The 20,979-nt window shown below is 34.0% G+C and overlaps 1 protein-coding gene across 1 annotated transcript; it reads right to left on the minus strand.

The window, feature by feature from the left end:
* Positions 1-13,069: 13,069 nt before the first annotated feature.
* Positions 13,070-18,219, minus strand: LOC115968335 (ABC transporter G family member 11-like). Its single transcript, XM_031087712.1, has 8 exons — positions 17,813-18,219; positions 16,396-16,475; positions 15,669-16,139; positions 15,480-15,566; positions 14,765-14,890; positions 14,442-14,636; positions 14,242-14,328; positions 13,070-13,967 (listed from the first exon to the last, which is right to left on the minus strand). Exons 1-8 carry the CDS (start codon positions 18,135-18,137, stop codon positions 13,272-13,274), a joined length of 2,067 nt encoding a protein of 688 aa, XP_030943572.1. The 5' UTR covers positions 18,138-18,219; the 3' UTR covers positions 13,070-13,271.
* Positions 18,220-20,979: the final 2,760 nt, after the last annotated feature.

Consider the following 20,979-nt stretch of genomic DNA (forward strand, 5'->3'; position numbering starts at 1 on the left):
TAAAGTTTACCAAACAAGAAGTGATGGTGTCTATCATCTTCATCACATCACCAATACTGAGATCTACTTCTTGCCCTTTTGATTGCTTATGGTTCCCTTTGCCCTTTCCTTGTCCTCTTGGCCTTTAAGAACTCGCATTCTTCAATGCTTGAAGCTTGTGACAATTTGGCCTAGTATGTCCTCGGATTCCGCAATGATGACAAAAGTGTTGAGTTTGAGGACCTCTTTGTGCCTTCTGAAGAGACTTTCCTTTTGCCTTGGGTTTGGCCACAAATGGATTTGGAGGCTTTATCAAAGCCTTTTGAATTGCCACATTTGGTTTCTTTTCAACCTTCACATTCTCAACAAGAGGGGTTGTAACCACCAGTTCTTTGGCTTTAACAAACTTCATCTCCTTAGACACATTAGTGCTTGAGCTACTTTCTTTGGTGTATCCCAAGCCACTTCTATTAGAAGAGGGCTTTTGATATGCAAGCACCTCATTAAGTTTCTTTGAAGCAACACACTCCATTTTGGCATTAGCTTGAATAACCTCAAGCTCAAGAAACTTGATCCTAGAACAGGCATTTGTTAACTCTTCATTCATTGTTTCAACTTCACATTTATTTCTTTATACCTCACAAGTATGCTCTTGTAATCTTGTTTTACTTTCTTCATTTTTCTAATGGCTGCCTTAGCCACTCTAGCATACTCTCCGGTCTTCTCAAGAAGGTAATTGTAGGATTCTTGCAATCCTTTTACTCCTTCATAGATGTATTCTTCATCTTCATCATCATCATCGGATTCCTCTCCAACTCCCATAAACTCCACTTTGGTGTGCTCACCGAGCTCTTCCACTAGAGTGCTTAAATCTTTTGAAGATTCCAAGGGTGCAATGGTCATAAACGCAGAGTAATTTCCTTCTCCATCACAAATTTTTTCTGAATCGGAGTTGGAGCTATCCGAGTCACTTAGGGTTATAGCAAAGAATTTACCCTTTGCCTTCAAATAAGTGGGGCATCCTTTCTTCACATGGCCATGCCCTTTGCACTTATAGCAAGTGACTGCTTGAGATGAAGATGAGTCTTTGAAGTCTTTCTTGTCCTTCTTGAAATTTGAGAATTTAACTTTCTGAAAAGACTTCCCATCCTTCTTGAATTTTAAGAATTTTTGTGAAAGTTCTTTGCAAGGTACGCCACCTCCTTTTCAACCTCATCCTCATCCAAGGAGTCTTGAGCTTCAACTCTTTCATTAATTGTCTTAAGAGCAAGAGATTTGCTCTTCCTTTGTGATGGTAAAGATAGCTCATAAGTTTGAAGAGAACCGATGAGTTCTTGAATCTTTATCTCATAAAGGTCTTTGCTATCTTCGATGGCGGTCACCTTGCCACGAAAGCTCTCTGGTAATGATTGTAAGATCTTCCTCACAACCTTGGAGTCCTCTGTCTTTTCACCCAAGTTGAATTTGCCAATCACTAGTTCATTCAACTTCCCATAGATGGAGTCGAATGACTCATCTTTGCTCATCTTTAGTTCTTCAAAGCAAGTGGTGAGCATTTGTAGCTTTGTATCTTTCACCTTTTTGGTGCCCTCGTATGTGGTCTCCAAAATTTCCCATGCCTCCTTGGTGATTGCCACATGTGAAATCCTATGAAATTCATCGGGTGAGACACCACAAAATATAGCATTCAAAGCTTTACTATTAGCATTGGCCACTACAAGGGCTGCCTTATCCCAAGTAGATTTGGCAGCCTCCGACCTAGTCCAACCAACTTTAACAACATCCCAGAGAATCTCATCAATGGAGCACAAGAATGCACGCTTACGCACTTTCCAAAATGCATAATTACTCCCATCAAAGATGGGAGGTGCATTGAAGGATTGAGATCTATCCATCATAGGGGTCAAGGATCACACTAAGGATATAGAAATCAATTAAAGTGTACCCGCTCTGATACTAATTGAAAGTTCATTTGGTGTGTAAAACACTAGTAAATGTTTAGAACCCCAATTTCAAAAATACCAACACAAGCTTATATTTAAACAATGTATGTGTGGAATGATAAATATAAGCTATACCCAAACAATCAAACTACTCTGAGCCTTAATTTAATCACAACACAACAGTAATTAAATGCAAAGAGTAAAGGATAGAGAGAAGCAAATGCAAGATAACAACGACACGTGTTATCGAAGTGGAAACCGAAGAACTTGACGAAAAACCTCTCTGTCGCCCTCCAAGCGGTGAAATGATCCACTAAAAAATCACTTGGGATACATGAATAGATAAAGGACCCTTCAAACCTAATCTACCCAATGCACCTAAGCCCTCTAAGCTTCTTGCTCCAACAGGGTTAAGCCTAACCTTATCTTCTCTAACTTACTGGATCCCGCAATAAGCCCATTGCAGCAACCAAATGAATTGGTCCTCTCTGAACTACTTCCCAAGCACCAAATAACCTTCTCATTGATATGAATATGGTGAGGTAAGGATTTGGCTAAAGCTCCTCTCAAAGGTATGTCAATGGAGAGGGTAAGAGTAGAGGAATTTGAAGTGTCAAATGAATAAGATTGTAGATGAATCAATCTTGTTGTTCTCTGGGGTTTCTTTCTCAAAATTCTTTCTATAAGCTCTCAACATTTCGTGGGTATAAGGGTATTTATAGTAGGGTATGTGAGGAATATGAAAAGTCATTTTTCTGCAAAATAGGGGGTTCTAGCGACTCATTCACGATTGGGACAAGTTGCGAAATAACTGACTGGCTAGATTGTCCTTTTTGTCCTATAGTGCTCCAGCTGTCATGACCCTTCAACTTCCTGCATGCTTCACACGTGTGGCACTTTGGTGAGTCACTCGCTAGTTCTAGTCGTGAGAATGCTCTTGATTGCACACACATTGAATTCTTCACACATAACCCTTACATGATTTCCACCTAAATACATGGTATCTAATTGCTAAATTACAAGCAAATTTGGCACAAAATAAAGCCAACACGTGATTGAATAAATTCAACCTTACACCACCACTATATGTTCCTCTGGCATCACCTAAGTTTTTCCCCAACCTATCCTATATTAAAGCAGCTTGAATCTGACCCCCAAACCGATTTCACAGTCTCATGGCACCCCTCCTTGAACAGCCATACCTGTTCAAACTGCCTTGGTTTTTGCCTCCGTGTCAGAACCAGGGTGGATATGGATGGGATTATGGTCGGACATCCCACATTCCAAATGCACCACCTAAAAAGTGAGAAATAAGCTAACCCACTCTTTTGTACCAAGGGCTCTGTCTCCAAATGTTCCCAAATGATAGGTCCATCCAGAAAATGTTTGACCCAGGTAAATTTACTTCTTACATATCCAAGGTCTCGAAAACCAACTTCATCAATTACATCCCTGAAGTCTTGCATCTGATTGTTTGGCTAAGTCCAGCCCCCAAGCTTTTCATCGGTCTTTGTAATTTCATTGAAATCACCAGCACAAAGCCATGGAATAAAGGTCAGAGTGTTGAGCCCCCTTAATAAGTTCCATGATTCCGGATGCCTAGAGGTTTCGGGAGCTCTATAAAAACTAATGAACCGCCAAACGTCATCTTTGCTGCAGTTTATAATTGTATCAATGAAATTTGGAGATGAATTCACAACTTGAATATCAAAGTTTTGCTTCCGAAAAATGGCCAATCCACCCCCATGAGTAATTCTTGAAACTCCAAAGAAGTTTTTCAATAGTAAAGTATCACACAAACCACTTAGCCTAACTTCATCCAGCCATGTTTCAGCTAAAAACACAGCTGCAAGATTTTGTGTCCGGACTAAATTGCCAAACTCTTGAACTGTCTGCCAGTTCCCAAGCCCCCGACAGTTCTAATATAAAATATTCATTGCTTCCGATGGGGCTAGGGAGCAGCCTCCGCCAATATAAAAGAAGAGTTACTGACATTAGGATAAAGCACCAATTTTTGGTTTGGTAAATCCACCTATTCTCCAAGTGTTGAAGCAGATCATTTTTTACACACATACTCATGCAATGTAGAACCTGAGTCAGAATCTGAAGTGCGAGCAATCCGTTTCCAAGAAGTAGTCCTCGGAGCAATAGAGTTATTTGAGATTAAAGGGGGTGAAATGTCTAAGTGAACTGGATTGTGAAGTAGCGTAGGCTACGTGCTAAGGTCACATGGTATGGACTTAGGGCATCCTGGCTATTTTACTAAGATCTCATCACAAATCTCCTTAGCTGTCAATCCTAAGAATCCCTTACTTTGAGTCCCTGAATCCCCAAACTTTTGCAAACCATTATCTATATTAGAAGTTGCTGAAAAAAAAGGATCCTGGAGATTTGCATTACCCGAGAATTCTGGGTTGGTAGTAGACTTAATAGCTACATTCTCGTTTGAATTTGAATTTGGGATAGTAATAACTTCTTCCACCAAATTCGGGGTTTCCATATCAGGGTAGTTCGCTGGAAGCGGAGGGACTAGGGGCTTTGCTGCCAGAATATCTGACTAAGGAGAAAGTGTTCTTGCATCCGGTTTGTACCTAGTGTTAGGATGTTTACCCTTCCTATAATCAAAGAAACTAGAGACATGCACCACACTATTTTTTGGCGTGAAAGCATGGGAAGCTCTCATGAAAGGCCCATATTGTGTTGCACTCCGGGGTAGTTCCCTTTACTCTCAATCCACAAGCCATATTCCTTGTCATCGTGGTCTAGAGAACCACACCAATAGCAAAGGTTTAGCAGTCTCTCATACTTGAAGGTAACCCACACTCCCCCCCCCCCTCCTCTTCAAGATGAACCACTCTCCCATAACAAAGGGGTTTTGTTATGTCAATTGTAACCCTGACCCTAATAAAGCACCCCCCTTCCTTTGGTGGATGTGATCCTATTGATTAACTTCACCAATACTACCACAAATATCCTTAGGTATTTCCTTTGTCATGTATCTAAACGGAATGTCATGTACTTGTACCCAAAAAGAAGCTTTATTGAAACACGCTTCTTGAATAGGGACATTGATATCATATTTCTGAACCACCACCAAGTGCTTGTCGAAACTCTAGGGTTCACTAGAGATAACCCTGTCTACATCTTGTGGATTATCAAAGATAAACAAAAGCGTATTATTACCAAGATTCTTGATTTGAAATCCAGTCAGAGAACGTCATAAAGGTTTGACAGTTTGCCCTACTACATCCACATTCAACAACCTTCTTGTCAGAAACTTGGCCACGATAATATTTTTTTGAGAGTGTCTATCCTTCCTAATCGTAATCCTATCTCCCTCCCCTTCTGATAGGGAGAGTCGAGTCCATTGTTTGGATAAATCTTCCATATAGTCAGCTAGAGGTGGAGAGGAGCAAACTGGTGCTACAACTAACATATGAGAGAAGAGTGAAAAGAAAGGAAAAGGAGGAGAAACAGAAAATGAAAACACACAAAAAAACTATATCCCAAAAACCCAAGAAAATAACTCACCTGTAAGCCCTACTGATAATAGTTTTACCACAGGGAACAAACCAATCCTTACTAAGAAGGAACAAAAATTCCACAGCCTGAGAGAAGCTTTGGAGAAACCAAAGCTTTCTTAGTGATAGGGACACTCCAATTTTTTTATGGAAAAAACTATTTAAGAGTGAAGAAAAAAAGAGCCATCATAACAAACTAGAAAACATTAAAGAACATAAAAGACTTACAGTACCACAAATGCAACAAACTCAAGGGAGTTGAAAGTTCTTATCATATTATCATCTTCTACAACACATAATTCAATGTCTTGCTAAACTAGATAAAACCAACCACTTTACACTTCCACCTCCATGTGATATTATTTAATTAGAGTTAAAAGATTCGGAAATGGCATGCGTATGTATTGAACATAAACTAAGAGAGGGGAAAAGTTAACAGATGCTTATGATTTACGAACTATTTTTAGAAACGATTTATTGAAAAAAGAAAATTGTAACTAACTTTTTTTTTATAGTTTTTGATATTTCTCATAAAAGTGGTATAAAACTTTCCTAAAATAACCCATTAACAAATGCCCTAAGGGCAACTAAGAGTTAGTGATGTTCATGGTTATATGCTTGGTTGGCTATTGAAAAGACAGAATTAACTGAAAGACCATTAAGAATCTCACATCTCCTCAATCCTCATCAACCAGACCTAATAAGCATTAGGCATAATTGATTGGGTATCATTATTTAATTTTTCTGGAAGGTCATAAGGTTAATTAATGTTTTATATTTGAGTATTTTGGTTTTGGGAAATTTACTCATAGAGCATCATGTATATCAATAGCATACTAGCAACTTACGGCACAACCAGCACAAAGAAATATAAGAATTACAATGGCCATAAAAAGAAAAGAAGCAAATTATCCCGCTAGATTGGATCAAATGGGATTCAAATTTCACTCGGTTGATAACTAGTTAGAAACTTATCAAACTAAAATGGGTTTTTAGGAGAAAATGGGCTTTTGCCCTTTCTTTTTAAAATATCCAGCAAAATACCCCATATCTGAAACTAATTAGGGAAATGCCCCTGTTTTGAAACTCAATTTTCTAAAAATCGAGTTTCAAATATATAACTCGATTTTTGGAACATCGAGTTATAGCGAACGTGGACTTAGAAAATTTTTTTTTTTTTGGAACTTTAGTTCCATGTAAAGTACTCAAGTTCATGGAACTCGAGTTCCACTTGAATTGTTTTATGGAACTCGAGTTCCATGAACTCGAGTACTTCACATGGAACTCGAGTTCCATAAAAAAACAAATTTTGTTTAATTTTCAGTTTGCTATAACTTGATTGTCCAAAAATCGAGTTTTAAATTGAAACTTGATTTTTAGAAAATTGAGTTTCAAAATAGGGGTCCCTAAATAGTTTTAGATATGGCATTTTGCTGGATATTTTTTTAAGAAAAAGGGCAAAAGCCCATTTTCTCCTGGATTCTTATCCTATGGACTTAAACCGTTCTTTGACAAGTTCAGTCAACCTGTTATGACTTATGTTTTTGTTTGTTTATTTAGACCCCTTAAAATAGATTATATAACTTAATGAATTAGCTAGGTAATTACTTAAGTTAATTATGAGATCTAGATTAAACAGTAAAAGATCATATCATGCACAATAGCAGAAAAGTAAATAACACACAAATATAAACTCTGAAGCTGTATCAAACCAGCTCTTCAATTCTCCATGCCTCTTAGCATATTGTACAAGTTCATGGGTTACCTTGTTGCCATTCCTGCTTATGTGCTTGGTCACTACCATTTGAAATTTTGACATTTCTTGATAATATGATTTGAGATAAAGGAAAATTACAATACATATTTGATGACTCGATTCCTTAAAAATTTGAGACCTTCTTAGAAATCCTAAACATTCCTCTAATATATATCCTCTATTTTTCTTGATTTAGTCAAACTAGCCTAAGTTGTCTTGCCAGCTTTCAAGGACAACAACTTCTTTAGTTACGTCCATTAGTTCAATCATCCTAAGAGAGTTTTTATGTGTGGGACTATGCTTTCAATTGTTTTTAACTAATAAATTCTGGGCTTTTTTCATGTGGTTGTATTGTTGTGCTGAATCTATTTTCAATTTTAATCATATCTATAATCTCATAAATTTGAATAGTATTTTTCGTTGTATTTTAGGAAAGTTTGCCAAAATAGTTAGCTAATTTTTTTTTTCTTATAAAAAGTTTCTAAAAATTGTCCATTAACAAATGCTCCTAAGACATCCATTAAATTTTCTCAAAAAAATATTTTTTTTTTGAATTCTTTGTTTTGAAAATATCATAATCGGTGTTTTTTTTTTTTTTTTTACTAGGTCTGTCTTACTTCCAATAGTTTTTTAAATGAACATCTCTTCTTTTTTAATAGTTTCTCAAAAAAAAAAAAAAAATTGATAGAGATTAAAACTTATTACCACATGATTCTATCTCAAAGAGAAACTAACTAAATGTCCCATTAGAAAACTGTAGGGTCCGATTTTTCTGGTTCGGCCCAAGATGCGTGGGGCCTTAGACCAGTGAGCTTGGTACAATGAATTTGTAGAGAGTGGGCCAAAGAGCTAGGCCTTGGTGTATGAACAAAGGTTATCACGGTGTTTTACTCGATCAAGTTTGAGATGGACTGAGTTCATCTGAGAGAATTGGTCATCAGCAAGGTTCCGGGGGCTCTTTCTGGTGCCTCTTGTGTGTTGGGGGGTCTCCCCCCCCCCCCTGGTCTCTCTTTTTTCCCTTTTTATAGTAGATTTCCTCCTCTTGAATGGGATCCCTATGGTAGGTACTTATCCCATCTGCCCTTTCCTTCAGTTGTTGGGAGTGGTTGTAAGGACAGGGAAGTATGACCATGTTAGGCACAAGACAATGAACGCCATCATGGCAGCCTTTTCCCTAGACACTTTCCTTTTCTCCGTTGTCCTTTTCTACTTTAGTACTTTTCCTGCTCCGTGGTACGATATGGAGTGTCATTACCAGTAGCAGGTTGCCTCCTTTATCCTCGGCTATTTTCATGCCGAGGAGGATTTTCCTCATGGCCAAGGAGGAGTCTTTCCTTGGGCTGGGCCCTTGGCCCAAATGTAGACATTCGCATAGGCCTCCGGTTCTTCCCCCCCCCCCCCCCCCCCCAACACAAAAACTACTAAAAGTAAGCCAAACTATTTTTTACTTACCTAGATCCCAAAAAACAAATAATGATAATAATAATTTTTTTTTTTAAAAGTATTTATATTTTGTTTGGTTGTTGAGAATGTGCGGTACTATGGAATACAAATTTATGTTATTTCTACAGATAAAGCTAATTGTTAATAATATCTCTAAAATCTACCCGTGCGACAAATGTGGGCCCCAACTTTTATGTGAATCTGAATTTTTAATAAGCATTCATTTTTAGTTTTTTACGCTTAGTTTTTTTTTTTTTGGTACAAAATGTTTTAATTATTATTGAAAAACAAACGTCTCAAGTTTCAGTAATTTGTTAGTTTAACTTTATAGTAACTTTACCTTAATGTTAAATAAAAAAACTACGCATATATTATCCAATTCACCTACCATAGAGTTTCATGTTAGGAAAATAGGATTATAAATCCAAACGTGTAACGTTTAAAATTGTGCCACTTGTACACTATCAAATCTATAAAATATATACAATCTTATCATCTATATTTGACATTGATTCATTTTATCTTTGTATTAAATATTATAAACCTAAATTTGTATCCGGTGCCAAGTCATTTAAAATTGTACCACTTTACACTATCTAATCTAAACAATAAAATCTTAATTATAAAATGAACTTTCTTTATTTTAGGTAAAATAAAGAGTTTAAGAGCTTGCCAAAAATCATATATATATATATATATATATATATATTGATAAAATCTTGCCGAAAGTCTTATAATTTAATTGGTATCTCCTCATGTATAAAGTGTTTGAAAATTTAAGAGAGAGAATTTTGTGGGGTTAACAGCATATTGTAAGTATCTTAAAATAAAAAAATGTGAAACATTTTATAGTTCAATTGACACTTCTTAACATTTTCAACAATGATTTTCAAAGTTCAAAATCCTCATTCGCCATTGTATCTACCAAATTATATAATTAAAAACAAAAAAAGTAAAATTAAGGAAATCCTAGAATTTCTCACAATCAAATATCAATGCACCATCATTTTTTTTCCTGTAATCTATATATATATATATATATATATATATATATAAAACCAAAGCTTTTAAAACTCCAACAATTTTTCACGTTAGCATTTATTTATTTAATTTGATTTATATGTTTTGATTTATTTTTTCCAACTCATTTACTCGCGTCAGCATTATTAATTTAAAAATAAAAACTAATAAATCTCATTATTTCCCCCACCAAATACGCATTACAAAACCGGTACTTCTTCAAAACCTAAACATAAAACCGATACTTCTTCAAAATCTCTCCTCTTCTCACATGCACATCACATTCCCCTAAACCTAAAACTCACCCTTTCCTTCCCCAAAATCAAAACCCAAAACTCAGATTCTCCCACCACCACCGCCGCCGCTGCCACGGATTGTCGCCACCACGAATTGCCGCCACTGCATCTTTTGGTTTTCTTGTATTATGCAACTCATTCTCTACCTGTTATTGTTTTTAATTGAAAATCAAACTCCATACCCAATGCCCAGGTATGCTTGCTTTCCTCTTTCTCTTTTCTCTGAATTAAGTTTGTCAATTGAAACCAAACAGAGGAAAGGTAGCCTACTTGATGATGAAAACAGGGGAAATATATATATATATATATTGATATATATATATATATATATGTATGTATGTATATATATATATATATATTTAATTTGGAAATATGATTTAGGTTTTGGTAGTGTGGTCTAATTGGTTTTGATTTAGGAAGAATAGATGCTTGACATTGATTTGTAAAGCCTTTGCTTTTTTTAGTTAGGGTTATTTTAGGTAGGGTACCGATGGTTGTTTTTCTTTGATTTCTTAAATTCCTCCGTTTAAATTATTTAACAAATTTACCATCTTTGGCTCATATATTTGTTTCACGTTGACCCATAAAGTTTTATTTTGATGTTGAGATTGGTGGAAAGCCCGCTGGTAATGCTCTATTCCATTACATTTCTTTTTTGTAAAAGAAAGAGACTTGCTTTGTTGGAAAAAAAAAATGGGTATTTTACTTTGATATTTTAGAAGTATTTTGCTAATTCCATGTTGGAATTGGCTGTGAGTAATGGGTATCAAAAGTTGTGAAATTTAAGGATATAGTGTTGTTAGAGGAATTGTGATCATGGTTAATATGATACTCTTTAAATCTTTATGATCTGTCATCTTTTAGGTCGAATTTTGATGGGTCTTTTTAGGAAGGCAGTTCCGAAAACCGTAGGTATGATTGTGTATTATCTATTTTGAAAGCACTGGATTAGATGATAGATACAATACATCATCCTTTCAAACTTAATACATTATATGATTATTGACTTTTGCACCCTTCATTTTGGATTGCAAATGCCTAAAAGAGGTATTGTATCATGTTTGAAATTTCACTTCAATATTAGAGGATGTAGCTAACTAGTGCCTTTAATCTCTCTCTGATTTGTTTCTCTTTTATTTTCTCGGGCCTCAAACTCAGACCTTATCCTCTCTCTAATCTCAGCCAAATCCATCACCACTCTCAATTTGCTTCTATCGCTGATGTTGCATAAGGTAATGTTTTGTATTCAATTCTTTATTATATAATATTTTCTCAAATTTAGTCAGTGTTTTGAAACTTAGACCAATTCTTTTCTTATTGCTATTTGATTACAATTTAGATGTCATGGAGTCAAACTTAATTTGTGTTGATAAAATTGTTGATTGGTCGATTACAGTTATGCTTGATGCTCTCTTCATTCTCTAACATAACATATCAAAGTTGCGTCAATGAATTTATGGTTGTAGGGCTTCTTAGTTGGTGTTCTTTGAATTGTGGTTAGCCCATGATAGGAAACTTGATGGGATCTGGAATATGAATGATTAATTTTAGGGTCTGTGGTTTAGTTGTTGCTTTAGTTAAATTTATATCCCACAATGCTTAATAAGTTAGACAATGCCTTGGCTAATCATGCCAAGGAGTTAAGGAACCTATACACTTGGAATATTTTCAATAAAATTCTACCACTTTTGATTAATAATAATAATAATAACTATTTAGTTTAACTTAGTTTTGTCATTTCTAAAAAATAAAGGTAGGATATTTAACCCAAGGTAAGATTTTATTCCACAATTTTCTTCTTTCTAAACCCTAGAACCTACACCTTTTATGGTTTCTAGACCTTTCCCTTCCCTTTAAAAGACCCAGTTCTTGCTTTAACTCTCTGTTTGTAGTCTTTGTCATTTTAACCATAACATCATGAACTACAATGTCTCAAGTCTAGCCTTTGTTTAGTATGAACATGTGACTGTGACTGTTTTTTATTTTATTTTTTTTATTGTTTATTTCTCTATAGTTTTGATTATAAATACATTTCCTCTATAGTTTTGCAGGGTTGCTCTGTCATTATATTCTCCCCCCAAGGTTTTTTCCCTTTTAACTCCCACCCTTTTAATTTTCATTATTAAATACCAATCTTTTTACATATCACCTGCATCTTTATTTATTTAGGGTTGTTTTTTAGTTTGGAAGACCACACGAATTTTGACTCTTTTTTTTTTTTTTTTGGATTGTTTTTTTGTTTGGAAGATTGCAAAAATTTTGACAACACTACCAAGCCACAAAGCCTTTGTGAACTGTAATCAAGCATGCCTTTAGTTTTGGTTTGGCATAAACTTGAAACAAATGCCATAAATATCTAGATTTTTGGCTTTTGTATTCTTAATGTTTGAATAAAACCATATAGTACAATTTAAACATGTTTCATATAAGCCTTTGAGGTCTCAGGTCATGTTGTATTTATATATGGCAAAAGATAGTACCATTTTCCACCTTGGCACAATTCGTACTGGTATTATTTATAACTTAGATATATTGAAGTTTTTTTGTGTGTGAATAATCTATTTTTATTTATTTATTTCTGAATTTCATGATGAAAACCAATGGAATACTAATTTTCATGAAGATTAGAAATGTTGAACTTTTTTAATAATTCAATAGTTGGGGTGGGGTTATTATGAAATTTATTGACATTAAGAGTGTTTGGTTTTAAATTGTAAATCTTTGATGAATTAGTATAATTTGGTGTTATACTTGATACTAATTTGAAGAAGTTGAGAAAAGAGAAGAGCCTAAGAAAGGGAGGAAATACATTCTTGAAAAGCATTGGATAAAGTTTGAAGATGTAAGCATAATTGTATATTTATTCTATTTATTGGTTCTTTTGTAATACTTATTAAACCAAATGTAAGAGCACATTATGATTATTGTAATATATTACTTCATAATATTTGTATTTATCTCATTTTTAATATTACTTTATAATATTACATGTTTCATCTTATATTAGTGCCAATTTAGCTTTCAATAATTAAAATTTTAGAAATGTTTAGACCTGAACATGTTAATATTTTTTTTTAAACAATCCCGTGCATCACACGGATTAGCAACTAGTAATAATTAATACACCAACATACTTGGAGTCTTGGACCCCGATAATTCAGTTCATAATATACAAGTGCTTGCAAATAAATTTAAAAACAAAACAAAAAACAAAAATGAGTAGAAGAGAGTCCATTTCCTTAAATTAATAATCAAAGAAAACAGACTTATTCGTTAGTTTAATAACATTATTTTCTAATATTACCAATAACATCTAGCTCTGCTGTATAGTCCCCCCATGCATGGGTGTACTAAAAGGATTCACCATGACTTGTGCTGTTTGCTTGGAACGTGCTGACATGAAACTTGCAACAACAGGCTTCACGTTTTCGATGGTCTTGATGATAACCAAGAACAAAATTCGATACAAAGCCACCATTCCTAGCAAGATAGCAAGATCAACCCACTTAGAGTAGCTCATTTCCACTTGCCATGTATCTCTCAAAATTTCTTCACCTCTTAGATTGATTGGCCTACCGGCATTATCTCTGGGAAATGTTAGCCCTTCAAACTCGTTCTTGAACAATCCTTGGTATGCATACTTGTGGAAAGCAATGTAGTACAATGGGTATCTCCAAAATGGTTTGGGAAGATCATTCGGAAATCGAAAAAATCCACCACCTAATACCATGAGCCCTTGAATTCCAGCACCAGTTATTATACCCATCAAGAAATTAGGCACTATGCTTGCAACAGCCATCATTAGGCTCTCAACTAACATCATGCAAGCAAATAACACAGCAGCAAAATATAGAAAGTGTTCAGCATCTCTCCGAAGTCCTGGAGGGTAATAAGCTATTGCCCCTGGAACCAATGAAATCACTAGCAAGAATGGAAGAGCCGAGAATGTGTTGCCTATAACGAACGCACCAGTGCCATAATGTCCATTTAACCTTTCTCGTTCAAATATCTGGATAAATGGGAGGGGAAAAAAAACACATGAAATAATTGAGTATGACATTAACAAAGCTTCAAATTTTGGATTAATTGCACTTTCCTCTGCATCTAAATCATGGAATTAGTTCTAATGTCATTCTAATCTATAAAATCGAACAATCAAACTTGATTTATTAGTAACAGGCAAGCTCTGCTTGTCACTATAATTTTTTGTTGATTTAAAGAAGGAAGTAGATCTATGCGTATAAAATTGATTAATAAATACTTAAATGATAAACAAAACAAACCTTCATATCCTCCACAAAAGAAGGGAATCCACCGATGGCCATGAAAGTTAAGAATGAAGATACAAACATGATCAATGAACCTCTAGCCTGAAAAAATAATAATATTACGATGTTAATTTAGCTTTTGAATTGATCCTAATTTGCATTATAAATCATATGTATAAGGAATTAATATTTAATATATCTCTCATAAGAATTACCTGAATTGATCCATAACTATAGCCAACATCATAAAACACAGTGGCTAGGCCTATAGCTAATGCAACATAAATAGCTAGCCGCAACCAATAATAGCCTAGATCACGGAACATATTCATGAAAGACCTTTTCGTAAGAACAAGACACTGAGTAACGAAGCCAGCATGGCTTCTCTTCATCTCTAATGTTCCACAATCCTGAAACCAACATAAATTTTTCACTCATTAATTTTGTTTTTTGTTTTTCTGTAATTGATTTAGGAAAGATTATTTATATATGCTGTGTAAATTAAACTGTAAGATTAATTTCTTGCTTAATTAATTACCTGTTTACATATTTCTGCTACTTGTCTTTGAACTTGTTGGTAAGTTTCAGATGATTTATATGACTTTTTAAGAGACTCTATTGCTTCCTCTGTGAGTATTCCTCCATCTGAACCTTTCTCAAGATCCTACAAAAGATTTATATAAATATAAATATATATATATATATATATATATATATTAGATTTATAAGGAGGTGTTTCTAAGATGAGTAATTGCATAAGACTAAGTTGAAAGGAAAATCACCTCTATTTAAAATTGATTTATTTCATGGTTCAAATTAGTTATTACTAATGTGTTGTGTAGTATATATCAAGTACCATGATCTTCTATATACAGGATATTAATTATTTTAACCCAAATGAACTCACTCTATTCCAAACAAAATGGAGAGGATATGTATCTATAAAAAGACATTAACCAAGTCACCTACTAAACTGCCATTGGTAATAGGTTAAATTACATATTTGGTATTCAACCTTTGACCTTTATTTCATATTTATTCTTATGTGTCGCAACCTATGACATAGCATGAATTTAGTTTGTCATGTCAATATTTTCATCCAATTATAAGGAATTTTTTAAACAGTTTTGAAAATATAATGACCAAAATGAAGTATTTAAAATATAAGGTCAATTTTGAGATGGTCAAAAGTTAAGGACAAACAAAATTTAATATCAACACACTACCGAACATAAGAGCCAAGGGTCACTTACCTTTTCAAAATCCTTGTTTATGGTTTTAAGGTAGTGATCAGATGGATTTTGGAGAGTCGGGCAAGGAAAGCCATTTGAAGCAAAAAACTACATGAAATTGAAAGTGTGAAACTTTAGTTATATATTAATTGCAACAACAAGTGAACATATATATATATACACACACTTCAAAAACATTAGAGAACGTACCTCAGTTGCATCTGAAGTAGGACCAAAGTACACAGTTCTCCCTGATGACAAAAGGCAAAGATTGTGAAAGAGTTGGAAGACCTCACTACTGGGCTGATGAATGGATGCAACTACAGTCCTTCTAATTCCATCCCATTGATCTAACTTTGCAATTCTGCTCATCACATAATATGATGCTGCACTGTCAAGTCCACTTGTTGGTTCATCAAGGAAGAGAAGCTTTGGGCGTGTCAGGATCTCAATGCAAATGCTCACTCTTCTCTTTTGCCCACCACTGATACCTTTGGCTCCCCATCCACCAATTCTTGTGTTCATGGCATCTTGTAACCCCATTTCTTTTATTGTCATCTCTGCTCTCTCCTTCTTCTCTGACATTGGCATGGAGTCTGGGAGTTGGAGCTGAGCCGAGTAATACACAGCTTCTCTCACCGTTAAAGTTGTCATCAAAGTATCATCTTGTGTTACATAAGCCTATATTTAGGTTAAGGTAAAAATTAAACTAATTAGTATGTTTAAATGGCTAAGAATAATTAAACTAATTTCTTGGAAAAACTTTCATTGCTCTGTGCACTAGACAAGACATGGTGTGGACATGTAAACAATTTTAGACATGCGTGTTTCCAAAACTTCTCCGTCCAATTCACTAAAGTGTTCCCAAATCAAACCCTTCAAAGAAAATATTCTCTTTGATTTGATAAGAAGGTTTTTTTTTTTTTTTTTTTCTTACCGATGTTCCAAAAGCTAGTTTCTGTTTATGGCCATTGATTAGAATTTCCCCCAATTGCCTTGTGTTTGAACCTAATCTCCCTGCCATAAGACACTAGTTAGACATTTGTCAATAAGTAATAATAGTTACACACTATATGTATGGGACAAATAGTGGAAATCATGTTTTTAGTTATAACTTATAATTGTGAAATTGTGTTTTCAAAATACTATTTCACCATTTCATATTAATAAATAAAATCATGTTTTTAAAACAAAATTTCAACTAGAGTATAACTCAGCCTGTATAACAATGCTCCTTTGAATTGTCAAATCATATTAGCTTATATTTTTTGAATTGTGTTTTTTTTAATTATTAAATAATATTGTGTGGTGGTCATTCAATTTCTTTTTTGATATTGACATTTTTCTTGTTGGTTCAAATGCCTAATGGAGCTAAAGCTGTAATATAGTATATACAAAAATAGTAACATGTAATTGCTTAAGCAGGATTTTTTACCCCTAAAAAATAGGTTTTTTTTTAAAAAAGAAGAAGATTATAATTGAAGAAAGAAGGAGTTGGCAAGTGTGGTCATTACTCCGACCACTTAAATCTGAATTTAAAATTGTGTGAGACTACTCAAGTAATAGTATAACTTACTACTAGTTGAACCCACAACCTCAAACTTGCAAAATAATAGAATACAAGCACTAAACCACCTCCTTCTTTGATAAACAGTAGTGTGCACATACATAATGTTCAATATATATATATATATATATATATCGTCTTCTTCCTTACAAAATTAGGAGACATGCATCTCAAATTGCTAGTAAGAGGAACTTGCAGAGGCCTTCAACTATGTTTTGGTCTCCAAGATGAAATCAAGAAAAAATAGAACTAGTCTAGTTAAAACTTACAACACAAATAGGTCTTCTTTTTAGTGTTCCGCATCTTCTTCCTACTATAGTTTTGGATGCTTGCAGGAAGGATGCTACTTTTGTTTTGCCTTAATAATATTCTTGGTTATTAGGAAGCGTTAAAAAAAATATATAAGACACGAAAGTTTAAATAGCATTTTACACCTCTTATGTTCAGGGTGGGTTTAATTGGTTTACGAGTTTTCAGAACTTCCAATTTATGCCCTCAACTATTACAACGATATCAACATGCTCCTTTCCATTATAGTTCATCACGTTTTTGTCATTAACCCATCTGAAAACCAAATTCTATTTTTTTTGTCCAAACAACTAGATTTTTTATGTAGTTGTACAGGAAAATTCTAATAGATATTAACTGAGTGCATAAATATTGTTTCAAAGCAAGAGATCGTGTAAATTTGTAAATTTTCTTAGTTAAAAAACCAAATTTAGAAGTAACGTTAAACTTAAAAGGTGTAAATAGTATTTTAGGCAAACAAAAAAAAAATATGATATACCTGCTAATCCATCAAGGAGGGTAGACTTGCCACAACCAGAAGGACCCATTATGGCCAAGAGCTCCCCTGGTCGTGCATAACCAGTCACACCCTCAAGTATTGATTTGCTACCGTTCTTTCCATTAACAGTCACCCACAAATCCTCCCATGTCAAGAAAACACCATCCTCATCCTCATCCCCCATAGTTCTAACAACAACGTTTCCACCTCTGTTGCCTTGCAATGGATTATTTATGATTTCCACTTCTAAAGCTGTGGAACTCAGAGTTTCGGAGTTTTGGTTAGGTTCAAGATTTCTAGCATTTGGTTGAAGAAGCGAATCCATGGCCAATTGGGTGTGCAAAGGAAGGGATAGAGAGGAGGACTGCTTTGAGAGCTTAGTACTTAAAGGCGTTGCTGAGAACTCAGCATTTATGATATGTCTGAGCATGTGGTTCACGAGTTCAACTATTCAAATGTGAAACCGCATATTTTTTTTGGAATCGGTTACCAATCATATCTTGACACCTATACATATATTTGCAATTGGTTGGTATAAGAGAAGACAGGTCTTTTATGACCGCCCTATTTGCCACAGTTTTTTCCTATAATTTGTGAAAGTTGTCCATTCTAAGACATCAATTTTTTCTCTGTCAATCACATTAATCATCTCAAAATTATAGAAAAAATTTGTAACATCGAAATTGTTTTTCTAAACTTTTTCAAGATAAAATAGAGGTTCCTAAGAATAGTACTTACATATAGTAGTGTAATCTAATAAAGAAAATGAATTCCATCGTCCTTATTATCAAATTATTAAATAAAAGAAAGATATATATATGTATGTATATATATATATATATATATATATATTAGAAGTGTACAATGGTATCTATAAATAGAGCCCCAGAGTAGACTTCACGATATTCCATCGTTGTCCTCTTTGATTTTTTTGATAAAAAAAAAAAAAAAACCTTTGCATGTTATTTTCATTCTCATGAGACTTCCATTCCATCTTCTATTGGAATGACTAATACAAATTCTTCTTAAAATGAACCACTCTTTTTTAAAATAAAAATAAAAATTTTATAAGATCCCCTCCTTTAATCCTTTCACTTTTAAATGATTTTTTTAGTTATAATAAATCTAAATCTATCATTTAAAATAAATTATTATTTATATTAGATAATTAAGTTTTAAATAACATGGCATCATATAAAAGCCTTAAATTTATATATATATATATATATATATATAAATGGGTTGGATTCAAGTTACATCAGGTGTAACTCTATGTAATATTACACTACTCAATATTTTTTTAATTGGATTCAAATTTTGACAAATCTGTTGGATTACATTATCTTTGTATATTCTCCATATTTGCAAAATTTCAAGGTGACAAAGATCAATAGTCATGTCATTAATCAATTTTTTAAATTCAAGTTTTTCTAGTTTAAAATATTGCATAAAATATGAATTTATGGATTGAATAGTAAATAACATCTGATTGGTATAAAAATTAGCATGCATATCAAAAACATATAGAACATGTAATTCAACGATGAAATTTTCAAAATATGAATTCAATAACAAGTTATTGGATGGTGTAATATTGCTTAGAGTTACCCTAGGTGTAACTTGAAATCAACCAATATATATATAAATATATATATATATATATATATATTTGTATGTGCGCGCCAAAAATGAGGTTGATGGGCTGGTCTTCACTTGGGTTCATAATCTATTTGTGATGTGGGCTTTGGATTTCCTACCTTGGGTAGTTCCTAGCATAGAGACCCAACAATGCTACCTTACCCTATGAATTCCTCTCCTATCCTCTCTCTCTCTCTCTCTCTCTCTCTCTCTCTCTCCCTTTTCTTTTGTACCATTCAACAACCCCCCCCCCCCCCAAATTCCTCATTCTCATCTCTTATTTATAGCTCGAGATTATTGGAGGGGTTATGATTACTCTAAGTTATTAATGGGCATGGAGGTCCAATTCCATTGCTTTTAAGTAGGTGTTTAGTTGGGAGTGGGAGTAATGGCTTTGGAACTGGTTCCCAACTTAAGAGGGACGTTCGGTAGCGATATTCTCCAGGGCAATACCGGGTAGCTAAGATATAGTATCCTCGAGCAATCACGTTCTCGGCTAAGATGTGTTGGCCGAGCAGGTCTCTAGCTATGAACCATGAGGTGTACAATTCAAGATTGAATGCCCAATGAGCCTTGGGTCAAGCATAGTGGCATGGATCCCGAGCCCATGGCCTCAACAGGCTTAGGGCCCAACTTCAGACAAAGGGGTTGGAACCATAGGCCACACTGTAGGGTTGAAGTTCATGGCCCAAGTGGGCCTGGGGACCTTTGTGCCATACAATATATATATATATATATATATATATATATATCCAAATAATGCATTAGGGTTTGGTTCAAGTTACACCTAGTGTAACTCTAAACAATGTTACACCACCCAATAACTTGTTATAGAACTCATATTTTGAAAATCTCACCGTTGAATTACATATTCTATATGTTCTTAACAATCGTGCCAATTTTCATGTCAATTGGATGTTATGTACCATTTGATCTATAAACTCATCTTTTATGCATTATTTTAAACTACAAAAACTTGAATTTAAAATTTTGATTGATGACATGACTATTAATCTTTGATCACCTTGAAATTTTGCAGGTATAGAGAATATATAAAGATAATGTAATCTAACGTAGATTTGTCAAAATTTGCATCCAATTAAAAGTTATTGGGTGGTGTAACATTACCTAGAGTTACACCAGGTGTAACTTGAACCTATCCCAATGCATTATATTTTTTCTATTTGAAGCCAAATGAAAAGAGTCCAAATTTTGTATGATAAACAATTTTTTTTTTTTTTTTTGGGCTGTAGAAAAAAAACTTATATAAATAATTCTAGAATAGCATCCTTTCGCACATCTTTTTCAACAACTCTCTTACGTAGCTAATTGTGAATTATAAAGAAAAAAAAAAGTTGTGTTTATGTGAAAGTGACATATAGTGATGTGGTAAAGATTGTGATCCTAGAATAACTCAGACAAAGTAATGCTACAGGCACAATGATTAATTTTGACAACAAATTTCACACCTGCTGAATTACTTGTTATTATTGATTATTATATAGACCCACTAATAACACTAATTTATT

The sequence above is a fragment of the Quercus lobata genome, chromosome 11 (assembly GCF_001633185.2).
Source record: "Quercus lobata isolate SW786 chromosome 11, ValleyOak3.0 Primary Assembly, whole genome shotgun sequence".
NCBI lineage: Eukaryota > Viridiplantae > Streptophyta > Magnoliopsida > Fagales > Fagaceae > Quercus > Quercus lobata.

Coding starts and splice junctions, on each gene's coding strand:
- LOC115968335 (XM_031087712.1), bottom strand. CDS start 18,137: ATGGATTCGCTTCTTCAACCAAATGCTAGAAATCTTGAACCTAACCAA. Junction 15,567..15,668: donor CTACTTCAGATGCAACTGAG/GTACGTTCTCTA, acceptor AATTTCATGTAG/TTTTTTGCTTCAAATGGCTT. Junction 14,891..15,479: donor TAAACAAGGATTTTGAAAAG/GTAAGTGACCCT, acceptor AATCTTTTGTAG/GATCTTGAGAAAGGTTCAGA.